General features: G+C 50.3%; 1 protein-coding gene across 2 annotated transcripts in view; it reads left to right on the forward strand.

Annotated features, from left to right (window-relative positions):
- LOC137523101 (phospholipase A2 inhibitor and Ly6/PLAUR domain-containing protein-like) overlaps positions 1-12,500 on the forward strand; it is a 44,750-nt gene that overhangs the window by 10,869 nt on the left and 21,381 nt on the right. For both annotated transcript variants that reach the window (XM_068243318.1, XM_068243317.1), the window contains exon 3: positions 9,074-9,187. In XM_068243318.1, coding sequence (XP_068099419.1) covers positions 9,074-9,187 — 114 coding nt within the window. The remainder of the gene's footprint in view (positions 1-9,073; positions 9,188-12,500) is intronic.

Here is a 12,500-nt window from a genome sequence, read left to right on the forward strand (position 1 = left end):
TTTTAAAGAAATGCAGCTATTTTTGAGCGTAACAAATAGCTGGTGGCGCACGCATGTTGGAAGCGCCATTGTATGTGCTCCCTGGCAGTGGAAACACACAGACAGCAGGAGGTAAATTCAGCAGCAGGAGGAGGAGGATGAGTGTGTGGCAGCAGGCAGTCAATGAGGCAGGCAGCGTGACATAATAGCCCTGGTACATAGCGGTGATACCAGGGCTGTAAATAAACACAGCAGGCAGGAGGTCCCAGACAGCGGTCGTGCAGCCCACATCGTGTCCAATACACAACTGGGACAACACAGTTTTCAACCCGGGCACCTCTGAAAAATTAAACCTTTTTTTTAATGGTTTTTTGGTTTTGTTTGTAAAACAAATTACACAGATATATAGCTATTTTTTGACGTAATAGCTGGTGGCAGAGTGGCAGCAGAATGTAATTCTGTGTACCCTGGCAGTGGGAAACACAGACCGACAGCAGCAGCAGCAGGAGGAATGGAGGAGTAATGTGAGCAGCTATTGTTTGACGTAATAGCTGGTGGCAAAGTGGCAGCAGAATGTAATTCTGTGTACCCTGGCAGTGGGAAACACAGACAGACAGCAGCAGCAGCAGGAGGAATGGAGGAGTAGTGTGAGTGTGGCAGCAGGCAGGCAGCGTGACATAATAGCCCTGATACCTAGCGGGTGATACCAGGGCTGTAAATAAACACAACAGGAGGTCCCAGACAGCGGTCGTGCAGCCCACATCGTGTCCAATACACAACTGGGACAACACAGTTTTCAACCCGGGCACCTCTGAAAAATTAAACCTTTTTTTTTATGGTTTTTTGGTTTTGTTTGTAAAACAAATTACACAGATATATAGCTATTTTTTGACGTAATAGCTGGTGGCAGAGTGGCAGCAGAATGTAAATCTGTGTACCCTGGCAGTGGGAAACACAGACAGACAGCAGAAGGGCAGTACACAGCAGCCCACTGTAGTTGTAAAATGTGTGGCTGCAGGCGACGTAATAGTCAAAGTGAACCAGGCTGGCTTAGTGAGCAGGAGCCAGGAGGTGGTAAAGGGTGGTAAGGCACATTAACGATGGTTCTAAGTTCCGGCAGCCAGTTCATGTCCCCCTCTCGCCGACAACAGGGGCCAGGAACTCGCCTTCCACCCATGCCTGGTTCATCTTGAGAAACGTCAGTCTGTCCACAGACTTGTGAGACAGACGTGAGCGTTTCTCGGTGACCACGCCACCAGCTGCACTGAAGCAGCGCTCGGACAGAACGCTGGAAGGGGGACAGGACAGCACTTCCAGGGCGTACTGCGCCAGCTCGCTCCAGATCTCCAGGCGCTTGACCCAATACTCCATGGGATCAACAGGGGCATCGCTGTCAAGCCCGCTGTAGGACCCCATGTAGTCAGCCACCATGCAGGTCAGGCGCTGGCTGTGACCGGAGGAGGATGCTGCTGCATGCACCTCCTCTCTAGTCACTGCTGCCGGAGCCTCTACAGTCCTGTAGAGCTCGTGGCTGAGAGACAGCAGGTCTGTGGGGCGCTTGCTGCTGGATGCAGGCACCTGCTGCTGCCTCTGTGCTGGCTGGACAGTGGGGGTGGAAGGCTGGGGGAAGGCTTCCTCCAAGCGCTCAACAAGGGCCTGCTGCAAGCTCCTTTTTTGTTGCGCTGGGTCTCCTCCTGCAGGCGGCAGGAACTGGCTCAACTTCCCCTTGAGGCGCGGGTCCAACATCATGCTGATCCAGATGTCCTCCCTCTGCTTCATCTGGATCACCCTGGGGTCCCTGCGCAGGCACGTCAGCATGTGCGCTGCCATTGGGAAGAGGCGGGCCATGTCTGCTGGCACATCGACGGCAGTGCTGTCCTCCTCATCCTCCTCCTCTGCTGCCTCATCCTCTCTCCACCCCCGCACCAACTCAGCTGTGCTGTGCTGATCCCCCTCATCAGCAGCAAGGTCAGGGATCTCCACCAAGTCCTCCTCCTCCTCCCCCTCAGAGGTGGAGTGTGCAGCTGCTTGCCGCTCCTGCTGGTCCAAGGCTGCCGCTCCCTGTTCCAGCAAAGCATCGAGGGCCCTGTTCAGCAGACAAACCAGGGGCACCCACTCGCAGACCATAGCATGGTCCCTGCTCACCATGTTAGTGGCCTGCAGAAAGGGAGCCAGCACTAAGCACACCTGCTGCATGTGCCTCCAGTCATCATCGGGGACGATGGACGGGATGTTGCTGGTCCTGTCCCTTCTCTGAGCGGCGGAAACAGTGGCCTGGGCAAGGTACTGGTTGACAGCGTGCTTCTGTTCAACCAGACGCTCCAACATCGCCAGGGTGGAGTTCCAGCGAGTCGGAACGTCAAGGATCAGCCGATGGCGTGGCAGCTCCAGCTCCTTTTGCACGTCTTCCAGGCTCGCACAGGCTGCAGCCGAGCGCCGGAAGTGACGCACAACGTTCCTTGCCGTTTCCAGCAGTTCGCCCATCCCCTGGTAGGTGCGCAAGAACTTCTGCACCACCAGGTTCAGCACGTGGGCAAGACAGGGGATGTGGGTCAGGTTTCCCCTGTCTATTGCGGCAACCAGATTGGCCCCATTGTCGGCCACCACCTCTCCGACTCTGAGGCCTCTGGGGGTCAGCCAAATCCTCTCCTGCTCCTGGAGTTTGGCCAACACATGGGTTGCCGTCAGCTTGGTCTTCCCAAGGCTGACCAAGTGCAGCAGCGCTTGGCAGTGGCAGGCCTTCACGCTGCTGCTGAGGCGGGGGGTTTTGCCAGGTGTGCCGGAGGATGGCAGAGGATCGGAGAAACCTGCTGCAGTTCCCCCGACCCTGCGGGGTGGCACCACCTACTGTGTTGCTGCTGCTGCTGTGCCCGCTGCTGCTCTCCCATCCTCACCCCCTTCCACCAAGCTGACCCAGTGGACAGTGAAGGACAGGTAGCGGCCTGTCCCGAAGCGGCTGCTCCAGGAGTCCATGGTGACGTGGACCCTTTCACCAACCGCGTGCTCCAGCCCTCGCTCCACATTGGCCATCACAAAGTGGTGCAGTGCAGGAATGGCCTTGCGGGCGAAGAAGTGTCTGCTGGGGAGCTGCCATTCTGGGGCTGCGCAAGCAAGCAGCGCACGAATGTCGCTCCCCTCCTGCACGAGCGTGTACGGCAGGAGTTGGGAGCACATGGCCCGTGCCAGCAAGCCGTTCAGCTGCCGCACGCGACGGCTGCTGGGAGGCAGAGCCCTAACCACCCCCTGGAAGGACTCGCTCAAAAGGCTCTGGCATGGCCTTTTGCTGGCACGGGAATCAGCAGACACAGCAGAGGAGGCCACTGAGGACTGGCTGCCAGAACAGGCCTCAGTGTCGGCGGCAGGAGTTGCAGAGGGGGGAGGAGCAGTGCGTTTCCGCACTCCTGCTGGTGCTGCTGGAGGAGCAGGAGGGCGGGTGGCTGCTGTTGCTGCTGCTGCTGCTGCTTAAGGCTGTGCAGTGATGGGTGTGGTGCCACTGCCAGCACCAGATGCCTTCAGCCTCTGGAACTCCTCATGCTGGTGGAAATGTTTCGCAGCAAGGTGGTTGATGAGCGAGCTGGTGCTGAACTTTAAGGGGTGTGCACCTCTGCTCAACTTCCGCTGACAGTGGTTGCAAGTGGCGTACTTGCTGTACACTGTGGGCATGGTGAAAAAGCGCCAGATTGGTGACAAAAACAACCCCCTACGGCATGGAACTGCTGCTGCCTGTCTCCCTGTGGTGGTTGGGGGGGGGGGCTTGGGTGCGGCTGGTGGTGGTACTGGCAGATGCTGCTGCTGCTGCTGCTGAGCCTGAGACACCAGCAGGCTGGGGGACCTGCCTACTGCTGCCAATGCTTGCAATGATGCGCCTCCTTGCAAGGCCCACAAGTGCATCCTCCTCCTCCTCCTCAGAGCTGCTGATGACGACATCCCCTGGAGCTGGTGGCACCCAGTCTCTGTCTGTCACCATGTCATCATCATCCTCCCCCTCCTGAAACATGTCCTGCTGGGATGATGACCCCCCAAACTCCTCTCCTGATGCATGGAAGGGCTGCTTGACTGTCGCCACAGTCTTGCTGTCCAATCCCTCATCCCCCAAAGTGCCCATCAGCATCTCCTCCTCCAAATCGCCAACAACAGCAGACAATTGACTCATCATGCCTGGGGTCAAAAGAGTGCTGAGTGACAGGTCGGCGACTGACGGTGAACTGGCCTCCTCCCCAGGCCCTGCTGGGCGGCTGCTGCGAACAGGGGTGGTGGTGGTGAGGGTGGAGGCCTCGGATGCAGAGCTGATGGCGGGCTGCTCATCCTCCGTCATCAGTTGCACCACAGTGTCTGCATCCTTTTCCTCAATGGGACGTTTCCGACCCGGCTGGAGGAAAATCGGAGCAGGTGCTACACGCTGCTGCTGCTGTGTCTCTGCAGCGTGAGTTGCAGATGCTCCTGCTGGGCGGCGCCCAAGGCGTCCACGGCCAGTGGCTATAGGAGGAATGTTAGCCACTGACGCTGCTGCTGCGGAACTGTGCATGGTGGCGCGGCCGCGCCCGCGGCTTGCCACAATGCTGCTCCCTCTCCTCCTGATTCCCTTGCTGCCCTTCCCCTTGCCCAGACCGCGCTGGCTGCCACTTCCAGACATCTTTGATGTTTTGGGCGTAAACACAAAAGTTTTTTAAAAGGGCGGGTGAAAAGTGGGGTACTTTAATGGAGTGGGTTGGTGGGCGAGGTGACTGAGTGAGTGTCTAGTACAGTAAGTAAGTAGTAACAGAGTCAGTAAGTACAACTAGAAGTTACAATAATCAGTAGTAATAATCACAAGGAAATAGAGTGTGTGTACACAGACAGTGAGTGAGTGCACGCACACGCAGGAGCTAGCCTATGAACAGTGACTGAGTGTCCCTACTAGTACAGTAAGTAGTAACAGTAAGTACAACCAGAAATTACAATAATCAATCAGTAATCAGAAGGAAATAGAGTGTGTGTACAGTACACAGACAGTGAGTGCACGCACACGCAGGAGCTAGTAGCCTATGAACAGTGACAGTGAGTGTCCTAGTACAGTTACAGTATATAACTATTCAGAAGGAAATAGAGTGTGTATACACTACAGTACACAGACATTGAGTGCACGCACACGCAGGAGCTAGTAGCCTATGAACAGTGACAGTGAGTGTCCTAGTACAGTTACAGTATATAACTATTCAGAAGGAAATAGAGTGTGTGTACACTACAGTACACAGACAGTGAGTGCACACACACGCAGGAGCTAGTAGCCTATGAACAGTGTCAGTGAGTGAGTGTCCTAGTACAGTTACAGTATATAACTATTCAGAAGGAAATAGAGTGTGTGTGTACAGTACACAGACAGTGAGTGCACGCACACGCAGGAGCTAGTAGCCTATGAACAGTGACAGTGAGTGTCCTAGTACAGTTACAGTATATAACTATTCAGAAGGAAATAGAGTGTGTGTACAGTACACAGACAGTGAGTGCACGCACACGCAGGAGCTAGTAGCCTATGAACAGTGACAGTGAGTGTCCTAGTACAGTTACAGTATATAACTATTCAGAAGGAAATAGAGTGTGTGTACAGTACACAGACAGTGAGTGCACGCACACGCAGGAGCTAGTAGCCTATGAACAGTGACAGTGAGTGTCCTAGTACAGTTACAGTATATAACTATTCAGAAGGAAATAGAGTGTGTGTACAGTACACAGACAGTGAGTGCACGCACACGCAGGAGCTAGTAGCCTATGAACAGTGACAGTGAGTGTCCTAGTACAGTTACAGTATATAACTATTCAGAAGGAAATAGAGTGTGTGTACACTACAGTACACAGACAGTGAGTGCACGCACACGCAGGAGCTAGTAGCCTATGAACAGTGTCAGTGAGTGAGTGTCCTAGTACAGTTACAGTATATAACTATTCAGAAGGAAATAGAGTGTGTGTACACTACAGTACACAGACAGTGAGTGCACGCACACGCAGGAGCTAGTAGCCTATGAACAGTGTCAGTGAGTGAGTGTCCTAGTACAGTTACAGTATATAACTATTCAGAAGGAAATAGAGTGTGTGTACACTACAGTACACAGACAGTGAGTGCACGCACACGCAGGAGCTAGTAGCCTATGAACAGTGTCAGTGAGTGAGTGTCCTAGTACAGTTACAGTATATAACTATTCAGAAGGAAATAGAGTGTGTGTACAGTACACAGACAGTGAGTGCACGCACACGCAGGAGCTAGTAGCCTATGAACAGTGATAGTGAGTGTCCTAGTACAGTTACAGTATATAACTATTCAGAAGGAAATAGAGTGTGTGTGTACAGTACACAGACAGTGAGTGCACGCACACGCAGGAGCTAGTAGCCTATGAACAGTGACAGTGAGTGTCCTAGTACAGTTACAGTATATAACTATTCAGAAGGAAATAGAGTGTGTGTACACTACAGTACACAGACAGTGAGTGCACGCACACGCAGGAGCTAGTAGCCTATGAACAGTGTCAGTGAGTGAGTGTCCTAGTACATTTACAGTATATAACTATTCAGAAGGAAATAGAGTGTGTGTACACTACAGTACACAGACAGTGAGTGCACGCACACGCAGGAGCTAGTAGCCTATGAACAGTGTCAGTGAGTGAGTGTCCTAGTACAGTTACAGTATATAACTATTCAGAAGGAAATAGAGTGTGTGTACAGTACACAGACAGTGAGTGCACGCACACGCAGGAGCTAGTAGCCTATGAACAGTGACAGTGAGTGTCCTAGTACAGTTACAGTATATAACTATTCAGAAGGAAATAGAGTGTGTGTGTACAGTACACAGACAGTGAGTGCACGCACATGCAGGAGCTAGTAGCCTATGAACAGTGACAGTGAGTGTCCTAGTACAGTTACAGTATATAACTATTCAGAAGGAAATAGAGTGTGTGTACAGTACAGTACACAGACAGTGAGTGCACGCACACGCAGGAGCTAGTAGCCTATGAACAGTGTCAGTGAGTGAGTGTCCTAGTACAGTTACAGTATATAACTATTCAGAAGGAAATAGAGTGTGTGTACACTACAGTACACAGACAGTGAGTGCACGCACACGCAGGAGCTAGTAGCCTATGAACAGTGTCAGTGAGTGAGTGTCCTAGTAATAATAATAATAATGGCAGTATTTGTATAGCGCCTTTCTCCTGTCGGACTCAAAGCGCTTGCGAGGCAGCCACTAGAGCGCACTCAGTAGGCAGTAGCAGTGTTAAGGAGACTTGCCCAAGAAACTCCTTACTGAAATAGGTGCTGGCTTACTGAACAGGCAGAGCCGAGATTTGAACCCAGGTCTCCTGTGTCAGAGGCAGAGCCCTTAACCATTACACTATCCAGCCAGTACAGTTACAGTATATAACTATTCAGAAGGAAATAGAGTGTGTGTACAGTACACAGACAGTGAGTGCACGCACACGCAGGAGCTAGTAGCCTATGAACAGTGACAGTCAGTGAGTGTCCTAGTACAGTTACAGTATATAACTATTCAGAAGGAAATAGAGTGTGTGTACAGTACACAGACAGTGAGTGCACGCACACGCAGGAGCTAGTAGCCTATGAACAGTGACTGAGTGAGTGTCCTAGTACAGTTACAGTATATAACTACAATACAAAATACAATCAATCAGTACTAAAGGACAGCAGAAATACTGGTATAGATGAGAAATAAACAGAGGACAGGAGAGAACAGCTGCCCACACAGGCAGGCCCTGAGGCCTAAAGCTGTAAGCCTGCAGCAGCTGTCTGAGTCTCTCTCTATGTAACACAAAAGCTACTAACTAAAATACAATGTCTATCTAACTAACAACAATATAGGTGTATATAGGAGGTGTATGTGAGCAAAAACGCTAGGTAAATGACCACAATAAAGCTCTTGCTAAGCCAACGCACAAAGGAGCAGATCTCTCTCTCTGTGCAAAGTCGGGCAAGGACGGAGAAACGGAACATGGCGGCCGCTATTTATAGGGTAGGGGCTGGCCAGGGTCCCCCTCAGTGATTGGCTGCCGTCAGAGGGCCTGGGGAGCCCTCTGATTGGCTCTAAGGACATCAATCTGGGCTATGACGCTATTCGAGCTCGGTATTCGAGCTCGAATAGCGCTGTTAGCTCGAATAGCGCGAATAGTGAATGGGCTATTCGAGTTCACTCGAATAGCCCATTCGAATAGCTCCAGCTATTCGGAGCTCGAATACCGAGCTCGAATAGCTGGAAAAGAGCTCGAATATTCGAGCTACTCGAATATTCGAGCTCTGCTGAGCACCACTGCATATAACTGAAAATAAAAATATTAGAATATTTTCGTTACTACTAAAATTCTAGTAATTATCCGTATTACACAACCAATTTATATTGTCTTTTTTTTCGCTTCAGTGTCTCTTTAAGCCTGGTATACACTGTCAATTATGATTGTCCAATCATTGACCTATTTTACTATCTCCATGTAGTGTGAGTGTCAATAGATATCAACGCCACGGAATATACATCAATAATAATAAATGAATAATATTGAATATTATGAGCAGATTCTGTAGGTAAGCTATCTCATACTACATGGAGGTGGTACAATTGGACAGTGATTGGCCAATCATAATTGAAAGTGTGTACCAGGCTTAAGTCTCTTTCCCTTCTTGGATTAGTGGACTTTTTGTAGTTAGAACAATTTGCTTCTTACCACTATTGCTTTTAAGTTAAAGCGGACCTGAACTCAGAACTTCCTCTCTGCTCTAAAAGTTCAGCAACAGCATAATAACCTTTACAGAAAAACATTTCTTTATTACAGCTGATACAAATCCTGCAATAAACCTGCAGTGTGTCTACTTCCTGCTTTCATGGAAGCAGCCATAGAGTTAACATCCTGTGTTTACCAATTAGCTCTTTGCCTGGTAGAGGAGATTCCTGAGCTGACGCCGCTGAGGGATCAAATTACAGTGGAGATTAGTCACAGATGAGGGGGGGATTAGACAAGCTAAACTCTCTAAATACACACAAGGTGCATTTCTCTCTGTCTTCCTTCTCTCCTGTGCAAGGGTTCAGGTCCCCTTTAATGCTCTATTTCTTTTCCCGCAGGTTACAGCATCCGTTGTTTTAAGTGTTCCGGATCTTCACCGGATTGCAATGCTTCTCTGATACAATGCAAGCCACAATACGATGCCTGCAATACTAAGCTTGATCTGCTTACAAGTAGGTTTTTTGTATTTATAAAATGCTGTTTCACTAATTTGCTGCTAGGAAAACTGACATAAAATGGCCAGACTGTCACATAATGCGATGCACAGCTTCCATTCATACTCACACATAAGTTGCTGCAATGTATACAGAGGCGCCAAAAGGATAAAAACAAGCTAAAATGGTTAAAAGTGCTTGGAAGGCAGTGGTGGCCTTACCTTCGAAAAGCAGATACAGAACTGTTGATTTTTACAGACAAAAATGTATTGAAACACTCCACAAAAATGCTTGCAATGCATTTCACAGGTATAGTTCTGCTTCCTCAGGCAATAGGGAAAAACGAGTGTACTGCCACTTGCGCTAGTCAGTCACTGTAATGGCCCTTTCTGTTGGTTGTGTAGCTCCCGGTGCAAGCTCCCAGTACTGGGTGGTTCCAGTGGGCTACTGAAAAAAGCAAGGGGAGCGGGAGCGCTCCAATGGTGCATTAAACCTTGAATTATTCAAACACGCAAAACAGATTTGCACTTACAAACTGGTTAAGTTGTCAATTGCTTTTGGAGGCCGTCCAGCGAGCTCTCTCACAGCTCCTTGGCTTGGCCAGAGCTGACAGGAGCATTGGTAATCGGGGAGACGCAGTCAGCGGGCGGATCCTCCTCCTAGCATGCCGTCTGACGTCACAGCGCATTTCGGCGCATAGCCACGCCTTCTTCAGGACCTGAAGAAGGCGTGGCTATGCGCCGAAACACGTAGCCACAATGAGGAGCTGTGAGAGAGCTCACTGGATGGCCTCCAAAAGCGATTGACAACTTAACCAGTTTGTAAGTGCAAATCTGTTTTGCGTGTTTGATTGATTAAAGGTTTAATGCACCATTGGAGCGCTCCCTCTCCCCTTGCTTTTTTCAATAAACATAGGGAGCATACAACAGTATTAGGCCAGGGATGCACCAGGCGCCTCTGTCAGAGGCTCCCTATGTTTATTGCCTGAGGAAGCAGGACTATACCTGTGAAACGTGTTGCGAGCATGTGGAGCCCCGGCCATATGAAGCTTCACACCCTTAGCTATACCAGCCCAAGGCCGAGCCTTCCCCTCTCCCCCAGAGCCCTTGTCCAATCCACCCTTGTCCAATGACCCAGGAGGAGGTGGGGTCAACAACGCCCTGGGAGGAGTTCATGCTGGCATCTTGGAGTGGAGTCCCCTTTAAGAACGGGACCCCCAGATTCCAGCACCCTCCCAGAGGAAATGGGTATAGTACTTCTTACCCATTTCTACAAAGGGTAGAAATAAAATCACAGCAACGTCGAGGTCCTTTAATATTCCTAATTACCCAGAAATTCTTATCTGTACTTTAAAAAAAAAATTCCAACGTCAATATCCTCGGAAATGATCACCCGCCAATATCCTCTAACTTGCAAGATTGATTAAAGATCTCCGTGCACCTGATGCCACGCACCGCCGCTTCCATGCACAGCTCTAGCTATGGTAAGTATAGCTAGAGCGAAAGCAGGGCAGGGTTTACCATAGGGCATTGTAGGCAAGAGCCTACAGGTACCCAATGATGGAAAGGGTCTCCCTCCTGCCTTCCCTATGCAGAGTCCAGAGCGGAGTGTAAATGAGAGGTTACTTACCTGGGTCTCGGGCATTCCACAGACCCCACGTCATTTTTTTTTTTATATTTCCCACACTCTGATCATATATTTAAAAAAATACATTTATATACATGTTAACACATTGTCTGTCATTTTAACACCAAAACTTTACTACGTTTTTATTCTAACTTTAGCATTGATTTTCTCATAAACTATAATTTTTTATGTCTCTCCTAAGGGCCACATCAATCATTAATTTTTCATTTTTTTATCATTACATTAACCTCCTTGCCGGTCTAAAAAATCCGGCAAGGAGGCAGCGCCGCACATTTTTTTAAATTTTTTTTTTTTAAATCATGTAGCGAGCCAAGGGCTTGCTACATGATAGCCGCTAAGCGGCGGCATCCCACCACCCACTCCGATCGCCTTCGGCGATCAGAGTATGCAGGGAATCCCGTTGAGAACGGGATTTCCTGCAGGGCTTCCCCGGTCGCCATGGCGACGGGGCGGGATGACGTCACCGCGAGCGGCGGCGATCGGAAGTTACAAGCAGCTAGCAAAGTGCTAGCTGCTTGTAACAAAAAAAAATTATGCAAATCGGCCCAGCGGGGCCTGAGATATCCTCCTGCGCAGGTTACCCCGAGCTGAGCTCGGGATAACCGGCAAGGAGGTTAATTACTGTAAAATTTACATTATTCCTAAGGGCCTTATAGTACATATTATCCATTAGGCATTTTCAGTTTTTAGAGAGAGCATCTTTCCAGAGAGAGACCTTCATCCAAACCCAAGTGTGGGACAGGTGTCCGCCATATGTACAGAAGGTGGTTGCTTTGAGCAACCCTGGTTTGTGAGTAGCTGGTTTTTATCTACCGTATTTTTCGGAATATAAGACGCACTTTTTCTTCCCCCAAAATGCGGGGGAAAAGTGGGTGCGTCTTATATTCCAAAGATACGGCAAATATGGCCCCGGAATATACTTACCGGATCCTGTCGCCGCGATCCTCTCCTCCTCGTCTGGCTCTCTTCATCCCAGGACGTCTTGTCAGTCACTGTGAAGGTCTTCAGAGCCCCAGCTGCCCGCGCTCCTCTTCGCTGCAGTCTTCGTATAGACTGCAGCCTTGCGGTATACATATGCTGCCGCCGCCATCCTTCATAGTTACGGCGTCCTCCTCCGATGTCCTCCCTAGTTACAGCGTCCTCCCCGGCGTCCTCCCTAGTTACAGCGTCCTCCCTGACGTCCTCCCTAGTTACAGCGTCCTCCACCGACGTCCTGCCTAGTTACAGTGCCTCTGACATCACGCGCACACGTGCACCGCTGATCAACCAGCAGAGGGCACTGTAACTAGTAAGTACGTCAGAGGAAATGCTGTAACTAGGGAGGATGTCGGGGGAGGACGCTGTAACTAGGGAGGACGTCGGGGAAGACGCTGTAACTATGGAGGACGCTGTAACTAGGGAGGACGCCGTAACTAGGAAGGATGTCGGAGGAGGACGCTGTAACTAGGGAGGACGTCGGGGAGGACGCTGTAACTGGGGAGGACGCTGTAACTAGGGAGGACGCCGTAACTAGGAAGGATGGCGGCAGCAGCACATGTATACAGCAAGGCTGCAATCTAACTGAAGACTGCTGCGAAGAGTAGAGCAGGGAGCTGGAGCTCTGAAGACCTTCAAAAAGGAGGACAGGACGTCCTAGGATGAAGAGACGAGGAGACTGCAGCTGAAGAGGAGCGTAGCAGCTGGG

This window comes from Hyperolius riggenbachi, chromosome 6 (genome assembly GCF_040937935.1).
Source record: "Hyperolius riggenbachi isolate aHypRig1 chromosome 6, aHypRig1.pri, whole genome shotgun sequence".
Taxonomy (NCBI): Eukaryota; Metazoa; Chordata; class Amphibia; order Anura; family Hyperoliidae; genus Hyperolius; species Hyperolius riggenbachi.